Source organism: Vipera ursinii, assembly GCF_947247035.1.
Source record: "Vipera ursinii genome assembly, chromosome: Z".
NCBI lineage: Eukaryota > Metazoa > Chordata > Lepidosauria > Squamata > Viperidae > Vipera > Vipera ursinii.
In genome coordinates, this window is record NC_139517.1 from 120,316,427 (window position 1) to 120,333,910 (window position 17,484).

A 17,484-nucleotide genomic window follows, 5' to 3' on the forward strand; every position below is an offset into this window, starting at 1 on the left:
GCTAGAGTTGCCCTACAGGGGAGCTAGGCAACATACAAATTTAATAAATGAAATAATAAAATAAACAGTGCTGGGTTTCTGCACTGTCCTTGTAGAACAACTTTAAAATCGCTTTTAATTATATTTTTAGCAAAAAATACTGCTGGGCATCATCATAAATACATCCATGCTCTCGTCAGAAAGTTGCACTAATAGAAATGAACAGCAAATACTCTAGACTGGCATGTGCAACTTCAACAAAAGGTAGAAAAATATAAGGTGAAGTAATTCTTACAAGGCTCTGACTGTCCAGTAACTCCAAACCAGATCTGAATCTTTAGAGGAAGAGAAATAATTTGATTCATCTGGATAATCTGACAATAGAGCCCATCCCACATAGCCAATTATTAGAAATTACACGAACGTAGTCCAAAACAATCTAGGCTGCTTACTCCTCATTTAGGAATTCTTTAACATTCTAGAATCTATTGGCAGCTCTGGATTAATTATGTAGCATCAGCAGGCATTCACAATATAGAGTTTCAAACAGTATTTTCTAGTATATATGTCAGAACCCATTTATATCACATTCATAAATGTATGTTTAAAATATTGTGCATCCCTGGATTCTGCCATTCTCCGGGGGGGGGGGGGAGAGGTGAAGATGTTTATTCAGTCTGACCGGAGGCTGCGTTCCAAAGACCAGGCAAACCCCTTTGATCCCAGTAAAACAAAGGAGGGGAAGGAAGGGAGAAGAGATCTGGGTTGTATCCCTATCTGGAACTGAAAGGAAGAAAGCAATTAGCAATAAAGCACGAGAAGATTCCCCTTTACCCACGAAAGGGTTGACACCTAAGTTTAATTGATGTGAGGCTGACCAGATGGGGTTGAGGGGGGGGTTGAAACGGGAATCCTTTATATAGTAAAAATGTACACACAATGCCAGATCCTGTCTTGTTTTCACAACCGATCATGTCCTAGTAAAAACTCCTTTTGGACAAGACCTGGCTCCAAGAGTTCTTTATTTTCCTAAGATGTGGATTGGGGTGGGTCCTGACATATTATCTAAATCAGCGGCACCCAACCTTTTCTATACCCCGCACCCCTAGATCACTTCTGATATATTCTCACACCCCCTTACAAAAATTCAAAATAACGGCAACAAATTATGCATATACAGTACAATTTTGAATTTTCTAAACCCAAGTTTTCGCACCCCCTGGAATATCATCTCGCACGTCCAGGGGGTACAAGCACCCCTGGTTGGGAACTCCTGATCTAGATCAGGGCTTTCCACTGGTGATACATTGGCACCTGGCAGGTAGTACACGACTGTCCTACAGAAGTGGTAGCAGGGGACGGGAATAAGCTGAAGCGGCGGCACCACCACAGAAGCCTGAGCGAGACGGCTGGAGCTGCAGGGCTGTCTGGGCTCAGCGGAAGCAGCAGGATCAGCACCGGGCTCCAGCTGATCAGCGCTTCTGGGAGGCTCAGGAGAAGCGCCTGGATCAGCGCTGGGCTCCAGCAGATCCTAGTGCTTCTGCTGAGCCCCACAGAAGCGCTAGGTGGAGCCCGGCACTGATCCTGGCGCTTCTCCTGAGCCCTGACACCAGGGGCTCAGCAGAAGAGCCAGGATCAGCACCGGAAGGAAGGAAGGAGATGGCAATGAGAAGAAGGCAGGGAGGGAGGGAAAAAGGAAGGAAGGACACACACCCCCAACGGTAACCCGCTTCGCCACCTCCATTGCCGCAAGATAAGATCTAGAAAAGGATCTTAACTGTGTTTGGTCAGACTCGGACCGACTGGACCTCCAGATGCTCTCTAGGCCCCTTCTCCGGCGCATCTCCCGCAGGTCTGCGGAGGACCAAGCAGCGAGCCGGGATCTGCGCCGGGTCAGAGGCCGCAAAGGCACAACACGGTCAAGAGCCTCCGAAGCCGCCCATTGCCAGGCGTCAACTAAGGTCTCGACCGGGCTGTGGGAAAGGGAGGAAGGAATCAGTCCAAGCACCGTCTGGAACCTATCTGGGTCCATCAGGCGCCTGGGGCGGAACCACCTGGTCGGTTCCGCCTCCTGACAGCGGAGGGGGTGATGTGACGGAGGCCCAACCGCAGGAGATAATGGTCTGTCCATGAAAGGGTTTGAGATGTTGGAATAACCCCACCCTGACCATTAAGCCACTGCCCAGGGATAAAAATAAGGTCGGGCATGTTTCCCCCCTCATGAGTCAGACCCTCAATAATCTGGGTCAGGTCCATGGCTATCATGGAAGCCATGAACTCTCGGGCCACCCCTGACGCACCACCCAGGGAAGGCAGGTTAAAATCTCTCAGAACCATAAGCCTGGGAAACTCAACCGCCAACCCCGAGAGAGCGTCAAGTAGCCCGGGCAGGGCCGTTGCCACGCAGCTGGGAGAAAGGTACGTGAGCAACAGACCCAACTGACCCCCAGGACCCCACCTCAGGAGAAGGGACTCACATCCGCCTATCTAAGGGGCAGTGGTCTCCCACGGACAAAGGGCCTCCTTAATAACAACTGCCACCCCCCGCCCCTACCCTGAGCCCAAGGCTGGTGAAGCACACGGAAGCCTGGTGGGCATAGTTCAATCAAAGGGACCCCTCCCTCCAGGCCCAACCAGGTTTCAGTGATGCATGCCAGGTCTGCATCTTCCTCCTCAATCAATTCCCGAATGAGGGGAGCTTTATTCACCACAACCTGGCATTCAAATAAACCAGCCTTAGCTGAGGTACCTGTCCTCTCCCCCCCCCCCGGAAAAGCAGGATGAAGCCAGGGGGTCGGAGTGTGCCACCACTCAGAGATAGCGGGGGCGAGATCCCGTTTCGATATGGCCCTGTTCATCCGTCTGCCGCCATTCCCAATCACCGTGGGTATCACTGTCCCCACCCCATCCCCTCGGGCCCCAAGACCCTCCCCCCCACCGCCGCGACCATTTACCAACCTGGATTGAGAAAGATCCAGCAAAATCCCCCCATTTTTCTGCTGGAACTTACATCCCTCCCCCCTCCCTAACCCATTAAAAAGTTTACATAAAAAATCCCTAACCCTCCTTTTTGTGCCATGCTACCTCTCGGGATCCCAGGATCCGTCATTAAGGAACCGGCGGCACAAACCAGAGGGCCACACCTGGGAGAGGGGGGAATCTCTCAGGGCAAGCAATGTGCCCGCGGAATAAATCATCAATAAGATAAAAAGATAAAATAAGCTAAAAGCAGAAGGAGATGAATCGGCAGGAATCAATACAACAACAATTGATGATAAAATTACAGAGCTGGACAGCAACTCCCGAGCGAAGTCACCCTCTCACAGTGCCAAGAAGATCTTCCAGCATCAGGGAATGCCACTATCCAGCTCCGGGCAGGTCGCAGAGAGGGAAAAGAAAAATGCAATGACTGGGAGGTAGTAATAGTCCATTTGTCGGTGGAGGCATTCATAGTTCCAATAATGAATGGATGTAATCAAGTCTCTAGCTTCAGGTTCCAGGTCCGGCCAATAACAGCTGGGGCCCCCTGCCGCCCAACATCGCCAGGCCCCACCGACACCTCCAAAGCCACCACAGATGGAAAATGGCAGAAATAAAATTCAACCAGTCATGCATCCCCATCTCCAGTTAAACTCACGACCAAAGGGCTATAGCAAGCCTCAGAATATAAATATCATCCAGGGAAATGAGGTGGTCTCACCACGATCTTCTTTGGGCAGCATCGTCGGCAGCTTCCATCCTCCAAAAAGCGGCCCCAAAAGGGCCTTCGCAGAGGAGGAAAAGCTTGTGGCCCCTCGGTCGGCATGTCTCCACCCCCGCAGAACTTCCACCGGAGGGGAAAGTCCACCAACCAATCGTCAGTTGGGCACTCGGCCATCCCAGGCCAAGCGCCCCTCCGCCCAGATCACCAATGGCCTCGAGAGAACCACCAATGGCCTCGAGAGAACCACAGGCCCTGGGCGCCTCGCCGGAGCATCCCGACTGCCATGGATTCCAGGCACCTCACTGCCCAAACGTCGTCCCGAACGGCCTCGAATGGAGTCGCCGCGGTCGCTGCAGGCCCCAGGCACCCCGCCGCTCAGATCATCCTGACTGCTTTAGGCCCCAGGTACCTCGCCACCTGACTCATCTTTGGCGGCTTCAAGGAAGTTGTATTCGGCCGCCGCAGGTCAGGCCCGGTCCACCACACCGCCATCTCCCACGGCCTCAGCAAGTTGTCACGGCACTGGGAACTCCCAGTGCCCAGCCAAGGCCGTGCGGCAAGCAACAGCCTCCTCAGGACTCAAGCCAAAACTCATCCTCCCGCATTCTCTAGCTCAGCCGCGGGCCGCGGCCATCTTCTCCGGAGGTAAAAAAAAAAATGCACATGGAATTTATGCAATGTCTTCTATAATAACAGGGCATTGGAATATATATTTAACCCACAGAGTTAAGCATTTATGAAGACTCTTAACGTTTCTGTTCCAAACTTTCAAAAAGAGAAAGGAAGGTAAGAATATAACATGCCAGTTTTCTTTAATCTGATGTCCTCCACATACGCTGAACTAAAATTCTCATCATTTAATAAAAGAAAATAAATAGAATGAAGAGTTCTGCTCTGTTGCATTGAAACCTCTAAAATTCTGAAAGGAACTGAATGTGGTACACTGTCAACAGGCAAAATGAAATCTTGTGATTAACCATAGAATGTACTTCCTTAAGCTGGGATACCACAAACATGTGAAACAGGTTGGACAAATTCATGAGGAATAAAACTATTAATAGCTATTAAGCCTGAAGGTATATATCGTCAGTTTTGAATGCAATATAATTGTAAGTATTAGTCGCTGAAGAACATGGACCAAAGAGATTAATTTGTCCTCAAATTCTGCTTCTGGACATCTCAGACATAGACGGCTAGCCACTGTGGGGGGAAAAAGGATGCTGGACCAAATCAACTTTTGATGTTATAACAGAGGTCCCCAACCTTTTGGGCACCAGGGACTGGTTCCGTGGAGACAGGTTTTTCTGGACCAGAGGGGGCGTGGTTTTGCATGCTGCCTGCATCCTATGGATGGGGCTTTGCTTGTTTGTGTGGACCGGATGCTGGTATGCTGCGGCCCGGTACTGGTCCATGGACTGGTCCATGGGTTGGGGACCCCTGGACACATAATATACCCATTTTAAATGACCTTCTAGGTTTAGCAGTTCATATGGACTTTAAATAGCTAAACTATATGCAAGAATACTGTTTGTAATAAAGAAGCCAAATTCGTTTCTTGTACTCTACTTCACTTAGAAAAAGCTCTCTAAAATACAATTTATTACACTACCAAATATTCAAACTCAGTACATCAAAATCGAACAACTATTTGTTTAGTTCAAAAAAAAGTGGCACAATTTGTTTGAAAGGGAGGATACCTGATAATAAAGCTCTTTATCAAATACACAAAACAACACTGTAGTTAGCAGCATGTAAGGAGGTCATAGTCTAATATCTAATGATTTCCACCATCCAACTATCTCCTGCATTAACAACACTAGATTTCAGATTTTCCACTAATATACACTGGAATAGTTCTCTAAAAGATTTTTCATCATACTGGGAAGAAGCAGCTTTATATTTGCATTTTTAGGGCTCAAGTATGGACATAAAATGCAAAGAAGGAATAAAACTAGCCAAGTGAACTAGGACAAGAACAATTCAAATTGCAAGAAACTTGAAATAGATATTTGCAGACAGAATAGTGAATTTCAATAACCTCTCTCACTTTACTACAAGACAGTCTGCTATACAGTGTTGTGTCTTATAACAAGTACCCTAAGTATCTTATATCAACTGAGAATTAGGATTAATTAATCAGGACGTGGTTTAGACTACTAGAAGATAGGTCTTTCAAGTTTAAGCAATATTTTAACATTTATGTAACAGAATTATACTTAACAGTATACTTGGCATATGGACTAAAAACCATCCATAGGGAGTCAACTAGATGCTTGTTTGCTCTTCCATCAGTAGCAAGTATACCTGGCATTTGGTTGTCTTATTTTATTAGGCACATCTGGAAACCTCAAAACCACCAGCCCTTCTCTTTTCAGAGAAGTCTTTCTCCTTTCTTCCTTGTACAATACATAACTGGAAAGCACCAGATATTTTACCAAAGTTTTACAAAAAGTTTTCAATATGTCTATTAAAATAGATATCTATTTAGAATACAAATTGTGAACATAAGTACTGTCTTATGCCTAACTATATTTATGGCTGTATTATTATTATACTTCTCATCTTCTCTACTATCTCCTCTTATTATGAATATTACTCTGTTGTTTTGCATGTAGACTGAGAGCTTCTGCACTTAAACAAATTCCTTGTGTCTAATCATACTTGGAAAAATAAAGTAGTGTATTCTATAAGTATAGTATCTATAGAATCATATAGCATCTATATGATTCTATATATTATATTAATTCTTCAACTAGATAATTATATAGGCAGTAATTATATTTTAAACCCTAAAAAGGAAGATGTAAAATCCAACAATCCAAGTGGCCTAGCTGTGGATACATAGCATAGCACCTATAGCATTTATTCTACTTTCCTCCCTTAAGTCTTGGCTACTAAAATGTCAATCTAGGTAGTGTAGTTATAGACTTTTTTAAATTTTATGACTATTTTAGTATGCAATTTAATGTTGACTTTTTTTTCTAATTTATACTTGTAGTCTCAGACCTGCCACAAACTTAAACCTCTCAGTAGAAAACAATCTTTGGCTTCATTTGCTGAGAAAGGTATAATTTTATTAGAGATCAAGTATATTCCAGTAGTGCATGGCCAGAGCTAAGATTTGCACACCAAAATCCCTACCTTGTACTTTCCCCTCGTCTTTCATTTCCTACCTCAAAGTAACCAATTAAAATATAACAAGCTATTTTCCTAACAGTCAGTTCAAGTTCTGGTATGCGAGGTGGGAGACCTTGAAGCAGTTTCTTGAGACAGCCCAGCACCTTCTTTTTGTTTCCCAAGCATGCCTCCCTTGGTCCCCCTTCTCCATAATTCATAGCAGACTGTCATCTCATTTCAGCAAAGCACAAGCAAGGATGTGGTGGCAGCTGACGGTTAACAAACAACCTGTATATATTGTATTGGGACGTGAATAAGTTGTAACTACAATAAAAACTTGAATAAAAATCTTTACTATAGGACAGCCCTCTTCAGAACCAATCCTCTTCCTTTTTTTATTCATAATGGGAAACAAAAAATAACGGTATGAGTGTGTGTGGAGATGAGGGTATAAAGATGTGGGGAATTCAAAGTTCCTTTCCAAAAATATATCTACTCTTTCCATTCCAAAATCTCCAATTGTTTAATAATAATAATAATAATAAACCTTTATTGTCAAAGTACAACATGTGTACATTGAGATTAGCTGAGCCTCCCCCTGTGCTCTCTCCCCCCAACACACAGTGACAACAAACCCTCCATCCCACCACACTATGTGAACCAACTACACCACACACCGGCCTCCCAAGTCAACTCTGCATAAGATTATGTCCCATTTAAAAGCCTAACAGCCCACGGATAAAAGCTATTTTTCAGCCTGTTGGTACGGCTGGCTATACTCCTATATCTCCTACCGGATGGTAGGAGAGTAAAGAGATACCGTCCAGGGTGTGAGTCATCCCTGAGAATCTTCCTCACTCTTCCAAGGCAACGAGCCCTGGCGAGGTCATCCAGTGGTGTCAGGGAACAGCCCACAATGTCTTGTGCTGTGCTCACTTCCCTCTGTAATACTTTCCTATCCGCGGCTGTCAGACCGGCATACCAAACCACAATACCATATGAGAGGACGCTCTCTATGGTAGACCGGTAAAAGAGGGTCATTAACTGTTGTTCTACCCTGTTCTTCCGCAAGATCCTAAGAAATTGAAGCCTCTGTTGGGCCTTTCTAGCCACCTGGGTTGTGTTAACTTTCCAGGTCAGATCTTCACAGAGGTAGACTCCCAGAAATTTAAAGGAGGGAACTCTCTCTACACAGTCCTCCCCGATGTAAAGTGGGGCAGGTTCCTCTTTTTTTCTCCGGAAGTCTAACACCATCTCTTTCGTCTTGCTGATGTTTAGGTGCAAGTTGTTGTTACTACACCATATGGATAGTTTTTGTACCTCCGCCCTATATGCTGTCTCATCCCCACCTGTAATAAGACCCACCACAGTTGTATCATCTGCGAACTTGATTATCGCAGTGGATGGGTCAGATGATACACAATCATAAGTGTATAAAGAGTACAGGTAGGGGCTAAGCACACTGGGATGTAAAGGTCAAGCAAAGAAAACAGCCTAGCAATTTGAATATATAAAATCCAGGCAAATCAGGGGTGTCAAACTCGATCGTGTGACTTATCGTGATGTATCATGACTTTTTTTTTGCCTTTGCAGAGTTGGGGTGAGCGTGGCCTGTATTTGATCCGGCCTACAGGCCACCAGTTTGACACCCCTGAGGTAAAACAAGACTCTGTCAAAAAGACTGACATTAGACTGTAATGTCAATAATTAGCAAATAGTAAAATAAACAAATAAAGCTCTGTAGTGAAAGCACATTTTCTCTGCAGGATACCATGTTTTACGTTTTGTTTTCATTCAATTTACAGCTATTGTATTGATTCTGTATAAGCTCAGATCATCCCTACGCTATATATACTTTATTAACAATGCACTGAAAAGGAGGGTACGCTGACTGATATAGAAGTAATCCAAGATGAGTAAACAAACCTTGCAGCAAATTTAAACCAAGATTCAGGCCCAAGATTTCAACCACTGTATCATGTGGCTCTTCCCACACAATCAGTCTTGCTTGTAAATACAGATAGTCCTCAATTTACTATCAAAATTGAGCCACAACTGTTTAATCTAAGTTGCTAAGTGAGAAATTTGTTAAGTGAGTTTTGCCTCACTTTAAACTTTTCTCACAACATTTCTTAAGTAAATCACAATTAGTAACATGGTTGTTAAGTGAATCTGGCTTCCCTATTCACTTTGCTTGTCAGAAGGTCGCAAAAGGCAATCACATGACTTTGGGACACTGCAGCTGTCATGTGAGTCAGTTAACAAGCATCTGAAAGTAAGTCACATGACCATGGGGATGCCGCTGCAGTCATAAATGTGAAAAATGGTCACAAGTCACCTTTTCAAGAGCCGTTGTAACTTTGCACAGTCACTAAATGAACTGTTGTATGTCAAGCACTACCTATAGACACAAAATGTTTGATTTGAAGTCTTCACTTTTGTTACCACACAAAAGTTTGGAAGTTTCATATATACTGTAAGTAATGAAATCACACAACTAGCAAATTATTTAAATCTTGATAACATTATAAAAACACTGAATTATTACGTTTGTCTGGGACCAAAGATATCAAAGAAATTTTGACTTACAAAACTACACAGGAGAGAAACATCCAAGAAAGTATATGAGAAATTCAAACTTAATATATAATAAGCTTTTTTATTCCTGACATTAACTATTTAAGACACAAGGATACACTCAGGTAAAGGAACATATCCAGAACCAAGCCAAGACAGATCAAACATAAAAAGAAGCACGGGCTGAATGTATTTTAAAAGCAAGCAATACGCATAATATAAATTCAACTTATGTACCTTTTTCAAAATATAAGTTAATGTAATTCAGGACTGAAAGAACTCCTGTAATAAGGACAGATTCGTAATTTACACTCCTTTACTAATTAGGGCCCTTTGCAGCAATAGAATACACAAGTGTCAACCATCACATCTGCATGTATCTAATAAAAACATAGAAGAAACCAAATCCTACAAAAGGTCAAATTCAAATGGAAGGAAATAGGAAATAAAAAACGGGCCACCATAACATCCCCCTCCCTAAAAACGTTATTCTACCCGATGTCTTGTGCTTTTGCTTTTGCTTTTATAATCCCCAAAGATCCTTCCCCCACCCCGATGCAACCCTAGGCCCTTAAAGAATTGCCACCGAACTGGTGACATCATTTCCTTTCCATTCCCAAGTAAAGTCCTTACTAGCACTGATTGATGCTACCTATTTGGGGTAATGAGACGTCTGCAAGAAAACAAGCAAGCCCAGAGAGCACCAAGGACCCCTCATTTCAACCCTGAGCTACAAACGGTCTCAAGAAACAACAATTCCAAGCACCCCTTTATTCTTCCCGCTTGCTCTCTCTCCCCAAACCCCTGAAAATCCTTCTCAGGCGCCCCTCGATCCAAACCTTCCCCACCCACCCCTTCAGACAAGCCTGACGTGCCTGTCTGGCCCAGCGAAGCTTCTCGCGAGTAAACACACACACACTCAGGCGGCGCAAACAGGTCCATCTCTTCTCCTGCCACCCATGAGACCAGCCGCTTCTTCCCGCACTCCCTGGGGCGTCCCGCACCCGTCTGGGGCCTGCGGCTTTCCCCACGGGTCAGCCGCGCAGCCCCCCTTGCCCTCGGGAGGACGAGAAGGGATACCGCACCTGCTCCTGCTCCTCCTAAGGCGGCCGCCATGGCGTCGGATCTTGTCAGGCCGCGGTGCGAAAAGCCCGCAACCCTCCTGCCTCTCCCGACGCCGGGAGCCGCTCTCGCCCGGGACCGCCCGCCAGCCGTAGAATGTAAAACTAGAATAACATGGCGGCCGGCTGATGAAGGAAACGCAGAGGAGGCGGAGCAAGAGCGCCGCTAGATGAGCCGCGTTGTAATCTGGGATACTGGAAGACCGCCTGTTCCGTACCCGGAGCGGAAGATGGCGGTGGCTTTGGCCGATCTGCCGCATTGGCGACAAGACGAGGGGGAGGGGGAGGAGGGAGGGGGAAGAGGTGACGCCACGACTTCTAGCGTAAACCAAGGAAAGCGGGCCTCTCTTTCCCTTGACTTTATGGTCAAAGTGACTTTATTTTATTGATTTCTTTTTTTAAAAAACTGGATTGCGGGGCGCATGCGCTTAAGGAGAATAGGCAAGAATTAAGCCGGCAAATAAATGTAGCGCATGCGTAGCTACTGGAGGAGGTTTTTTGGTTTTTTTCCCTGCCAATAAAGCAGAGAAAAAATATTATGGAGTTGTGTCTATCTGTAGCCGGCTTTTTCTAATGAGGAAGCCTGGCTAAATTGTTGTCCGGCCTAAAAATGGCTCATAGCTTGCTGAATAATCCCCATGAACTGGATTCACACAACATAACACACACTGAATGATAAAGAAAACATATCAGCCACAAACTTTTATCAGTAGACAAAGCTATCTTCTAGCTAAACACGTTACCATTTAGCCCAATGTGTTTCAACCTTGGCAACTATAAGCTGTGTGGATTTCTTCCAGAATTTCCCAGTCAGATGCCGGCTAAATGACTGGATGATCAACAATTATAAAAAAATTATAAAAATTAAAAACACATCTTAAAAGTTTTAAATCCACCCATCTTAAAGTTGCCATGTTTTGAAAGACTGGTTTTAGCCATTTAGATTAAAAGAACCTAGCTGATGAAATGATGGGTGCACATGTAAAACAAATATCTGGGTTCATGATTAGAGACAAGTTATGCAGATGATAGATATAGAAATGAATTTTTGAAGAAAGGGATGAATATCTAGGTCACACATCACTAGTGTGTAGAATCTGGTACACACCAGGGGTCTTCAAACTTGGCCCTTTTATGACTTGTGGACTCCAACTCCCAGAAGTCCTCAGCCAGGCATTACAAACTAAGCTGATTTTGGTGGTGTGTATGGTTTATGGCCTAGTATATTATGCAATGTAGCTAATTGTGATTTATTCATTAGGTATACTTAAATCTTGACTTCATGTGATTGTAAATAAATTTTCGGAGTCATCAAACCTTGTTATATTACTATCCTTCTTTCAGCTGAAATTAATTGAAGATTGAAATTGGGATCTAAATTCATAGGCCACCAGTGTTTCAGAAAAATAATTAAGGATGCATATTAATTAATTAACTTCCTAGGGATAGGATGGTCTGAATCTATTAGTTTTCTGATCCATGAGAAAGCAAAGGAAGGACTTCTATACAGGACAACTAGGATGCACATAATCATTCTCACCTGTGGTGGAATCTATTAACTCACAATGGATAATCATACCCATGTTTCCTATTATTGCATTAGTTGTGATTTTAAGTAACTGCAATTGTAGTCTAGTTTTGCCTCACTGTTATGAACCCTATTTGTAGAGTTAGTTGTTATTCCTTCTATGGTAACAGGGAAAGGAAAGTCCTAGCCTCCTTGGATTGTGTTAATAGATTCAGACCATCCTATCCCTAGGTCCTATTGATTATCGTGCCATGCCATCAGATTAATTTACCAGCCAATAGTAAGTTGTAGCGTTGTTTTTAATTAATTAGTTCATTTCCACAAAAGAATATAGGTATAATCTATATCATTATATCACACATTACAGTAGAGAGGAGCCAACAGAAATTCTCATCCAACAGTAAAGCAGAATATTTTTGAAGCGCTTTCTTGAATAATCAATTATTGACTTCATTGCCCATTGTACTAGGTTTTAATTAAGCGATAAGGCCTTCCATGTGGATGCTTTTATCTTTCAGATAAGGATTTATCCGACATCCCCCCCCAGCAGGTTTTTTTATCTGAAAGATAAGGAAAAAGTACATCAGTTTGTTAGTTTGTTGTTTAAATCCTTTAATTAAAGGACCTCTATATAAAAGTCATAGGCTCAAGAGACACAAAGCAGGTCTTGAATCAGATGAGCATCTTTTGAGTGAAGGAGAATATAAAGAATTTTGATAAATTCAAAAACTGTTGAATCTTTGGTGCTCTTCAAACCTGGTTGTTTTCTTGCAGACATTTCATTACCTAACTAGGCAACATTATCATTGCTAATGAGTGTAGGGTTTGCTCCCTGTTTACATACAAAATAGTAGCTTCCCTGTCAGAGATGTGATCCTAGTGTCTAGTGTTAATCCCTACTTATCGGGGTGCTACTTGCACCAGCGGATATGTTCTATCTAGCCTTTGTGTTTCCTTCTCAACTTTTTAAATGTCTTTTTTGAATGTTGTATATATTTTTATTTCTATATGTCTATTGTTGGCTGATTTTTCTGAATGCCAATCTTCCAGGAATTTCCTAGAATTTTTGATTTGGGTTAGTCTAGGTTCACAGTTTCCCAGTTGAAACTGTGGTTGATTCTGTTCATGTATGGTGACATTAAGGAGTTTTCATTATGTCTTCTGACTACTGATTGGTGTTTACGGATACACTCTCCTAGTCTTGGCTTATTTGTCCTATATTCAGGCTGTTACAGTCTTTACAATGTATTTTATAGACTGCTGTTTTTATTTCTTGGGGTTTTGGTTTACTTAAGATGTTTCATAAGGCACTAGTTAGCTTATAAACTACAGTAATACTTTGTAGTTATACTGGTCTGTGGATTATTTCTGAGATGTTTTGATGTATGGTAGTGTTATCATTCTCATAGTTTGTGTTAGTTGTGCTGTAGTGGGTTGAGTGGTCAGGTAATTTTTATCAAGTTGAATGGCTTCCATTTTGTGGAAGATGTATACACATATTCATATATGTGTATACATTTATGTATCACATATACATATACATAATCCTTTGTAAGGCAATCTGCTTCCTTTTTCTGCTGTTCTGGATTGCTACGGTGTATTTGTGTTCATGTGAACAATGTCTTAAAGGTGCTTTTTCAAAAGGCAGCTAGAATTTGTTTTTCCTTGAAGGTGTTTCCCTTTTCATCAGAACTGAAGAAGCTTGTTTGATGAGAAGTAAAATGTCTTCAAGGAAAAACAAACTCCAGTTACCTTTTGAAAAAGCACCTTTGGGAGAACCATGACCTGGATGATTGAGAATCCCCATAGACATTCATCCGAATACTGTTCTTACACAGTTCTTCTTGCGGGAAGTTGAGATGTTACTTTGGTAATGGAACACTTCGTTAGTGTGGATTGTTTTTCCACGGACTTGCATTTCTAATTTGCCATAATTTCTAATTTGCCATAATTATCTAGGAAGGATATTCTTCTTCCCTTCTGAATTTTATTTATCCCCCCAAAAGATATTGTATTAGAGTCTCTGCTATGAGTCCTGAGAATGGTGAGCCCACAGGTGTTCCTCTGATTTGTTGGTACATTTGTCTATATCAAACCAAAAATTAGTAGTGTGGCAAAGGCTGACGAGAGCCATGATTCTAGGTGTTTCGATTTTAGTGTATTTGGGTAGATCAGGTGTGTTGCATAGTATTACTGTCATGGATTCTTTTGCTAATTTTGAATATATAGATGTGAAGAATGCTATGATATTGGAAGAAATCATAATCAACTTCTGTTTTAGGTCTTTGGTTTTTCTGGAGGCACTGTAGTGGGCAACTTTCTAGACCAGACATGTCAAACACAAGGCCCGGGGGCCGGATCCGGCCCGCAAAGTGGTTTCATGTGGCCCGCGAAGCCATCCTGGAAACAGTGAGGGAACGGCTCCCATTGCCTTGGCCCTGGCCCAGAGACCCTCCTTCTGCCAGAGACCCTCAGATCTTTCCCACTCCTGCCCAGGCCCCCAAAGGCACCGTTGATGCGAACGATGTAGAGCTGGCCACACCCACCCAGTAGGCCATATGCACTCTGGCCACGCCCACCCAGTAGGCCACGCCCACCCAGGCCATACCCACCCGGCCCCCTGAGGGCAACCGCAGTGCTGATGCGGCCCTCAGTGAAATTGACCCCTGTTCTAGACTATTATATTCACTCCCCTCTATAAGTTGTCCAAGCCTTTTTGTAAGTTCGTTGACTAATGTTGTAAGTTAGAGTCTCTGGTAATAATATAATTTGATGAAGAGGTATGCTGGGCTTATATATTTTTATGTATAAAATAATGGGACGAGGGTTCACTGCTTTTCATTTGCCACTGTTCTTCTTGTGTGATATCACTTTTCTTAGTTAAGTTGTTCTCTTGATTTGTTTACCCAGTTTCTGTATTGGGTTGGTGATTACTGGGATGTAGGTTTCTTTATCCTCCAGCAATTCTTTGGCATTTGTGTGTATTGCATTTTGACCTAATAATCACCGTTCAGCCTTTGCCTTCAGGGAAGATGGTGATGGTTTGGTCTGTCTAGGTTTTGAGATCTGCTCTGGCCTGATTTGAGTTAGTTCTGGCTCTGTGTGCTTCTGGTCTGTGATAAGATTATTTGCCTTATGTTTTCTTGGGTCTTTGTAGCAAGTCCTGAGGTTTTTAAATCCTGCTTCCAATGCTGCAAGAATTATCACCAATTAGCATGATCTAGCATGACTCACTGGAGAAGAGCCTAATGCTGGGAAAGGTTGAGGGCAATAGAAGAAGGGGACGACAGAGAATGAGGTGGCTGGATGGAGTCACTGAAGCAGTAGGCGTGAGCTTAAATGGACTCCAGAAGATGGTAGAGGACAGGAAGGCCTGGAGGAACGTTGTCCATAGGGTCACGATGGGTCAGACACAACTTTGCAGCTAACAACAAGAAGCATGAGCTATATTGAGACTTTTCTGAAGGATATTGTGTTTTGTAGTAGACACTGAGCAGCTGAACATTTTGACTACACATTCAGGTTCAGGCACCTCTTTGCTTCTGGGGCTTAGTTTAAGTAGTTTGGTTTTAATTTTGTTTTCCCTTTTCAGCTTGTCCTAGAGATTTAGTCTCAATGGTGGTTGTCAACATTTTTTTCTGTTTTGGTGTCGTGGTTTCTTCTAGTTGCTACTTGAGATTATCTATGGTATGCTAGAGTTTATTTTGTCTGTGGTGAGCATACATGATCATTAATCATATCATGTTTTGGTCACTTTGTTGAACTATTTTCCATTCAGCTGCACAGTTTATTGGGGATTTGCAGGGCATATTGTCGTAAGCATTTGCGCAAAAGGAATATTTGTTCCTTGGTGGAGATTTGTTTGTATGCAAAACTATCCCATTTGCGTGCTTTCTGAGGTGTTTGATGCCATTGTGTGATTCCAATAGAAGAGAATTAAGACAGGCACAAACTCACTGCAACTGTCACGACGTCCTCCTCCAGGAAACACAAGCACTCCAAAAGGAACGGGTGACCAGGTTTATTTCTTGCACAAATCAAACCGCGGTAAAGTCAGCGTTGAGGCATCTAGCCTCAACGCTCTTTTATCATGTTACCACACCCTAACTCCACCCCTTCAAAGCAAACCGGCATCCGCCCGCCTCCCCATAAATGCCCCACCCATCACCTTGCATAGCCACCACCCACCGTGTGCACTGCTGCGGCCCGCCAAGCCCCCTCCCAGGTAAGCCTCCCTCATGCGCCCCAGTCCGTGCCGGCGTTACGGCTGTTAGCTCCCCCCCCGAGTCCATCTAAGCGCCCAGTGAGTGAGGGTGGCAAAACGGGCACAGCCACACACCCCTCTACGTTTTGCTGGGGCGGGTCTGACTGTCCGTTCAGTCCTACGTCGCCTCCAGTCCGTTCCTGCCCGGACGCTGCCTGCAGCTCAGAGTCCTGCCGCCGGGAAGTTAAAGGGTCCGGAGTAGATGCCAGCACTAGTTCGGTGGGCGCCCGGCACCGTCCTCGCCGATGAGGTGAGCGCGTGTCCGCCGGCCGTCTGGAAGCGGACGCGCCGATAGGCTGGGCGCCGGCCAGCTGCGCGGCGGGGCTGCGGCGCGTTCTGCAGAGTTTGGGTGAAGCCACGGCCATCAACTGAATGCCCGGGGCCCGACGGAGTCGACGATCCGGAGGGTGAAGGAGTCGGCGATCCGGAGGGTGAAGGAGTCGGCGATCCGGAGGGGGCGCGCCGATCAGCTGGGCGCCGGCCAGCTGATCGGCGGAGCTGCGGCGCGCTCCACGGTGTTCGGGCGAAGCCACGCCCATTATCCCAGTGTCCGGGGCGCCGGCCAGCTGATCGGCGGAGCTGCAGCGCGCTCCACGGTGTTCGGGCGAAGCCACGCCCATCACGGCAAGTTCCGGGGCTCGACGGAGGCAATGTCGAGGCCCGAATGGGCGGCAGACCGGCGGGGCTTGACAGTCGGCTTCCCCTACCACCTACCCTCCTGCAAAAGAAGAACGACAGGATAGACCTCCGCGAAGACAGGCTGCTGAGCCCCCAGCGCTACCCCCTAGTTTGGACGGATGTTTACGGTGAAAAGCCATGACCAGGCGAGCTGCCTGCACATCCCCTTTCTCCACCCATGAGGCCTCTGCCAGTGGATACCCTTTCCACATCACGAGGTACTGTATCTGCCCCCTCCGTACCCGAGAATCTAAGATTGCCTGTATTTCGTACCGGTCCCCGTGAACAGGTCCCGGAGCATCCCCACCCGCCTTTCCTGGTACTCCTCTAGCGGGCTTTAGTAGGCTACTATGGAAGACAGGGTGGATCTTCCCTAGGAACTTTGGCAACCGTAGACGAACAGTCACGGGGTTGATTATTTGAACCACTTGAAACGGGCCAAGGTACTTGGGGCCTAGCTTCCTGCTCGGTACCCGTAACTGCAAATACTTGGTCGACAGGTACACCCACTCCCCGA

At 44.8% G+C, this 17,484-nt stretch overlaps 1 protein-coding gene across 6 annotated transcripts in view; it reads right to left on the minus strand.

Annotated features, from left to right (window-relative positions):
* RBM33 (RNA binding motif protein 33) overlaps window positions 1-10,617 on the minus strand; it is a 127,379-nt gene extending 116,762 nt beyond the window's left edge. For 2 of the 6 annotated variants that reach the window (XM_083376971.1, XM_083376970.1), the window contains exon 1: window positions 10,462-10,617. In XM_083376971.1, coding sequence (XP_083233097.1) covers window positions 10,462-10,492 — 31 coding nt within the window. In that variant the 5' untranslated portion in view covers window positions 10,493-10,617. The remainder of the gene's footprint in view (window positions 1-10,461) is intronic. The other 4 variants (XM_083376973.1, XM_083376969.1, XM_083376972.1 and 1 more) reach the window with 2 other exon arrangements.
* Between the last annotated feature and the right edge of the window lie 6,867 nt (window positions 10,618-17,484).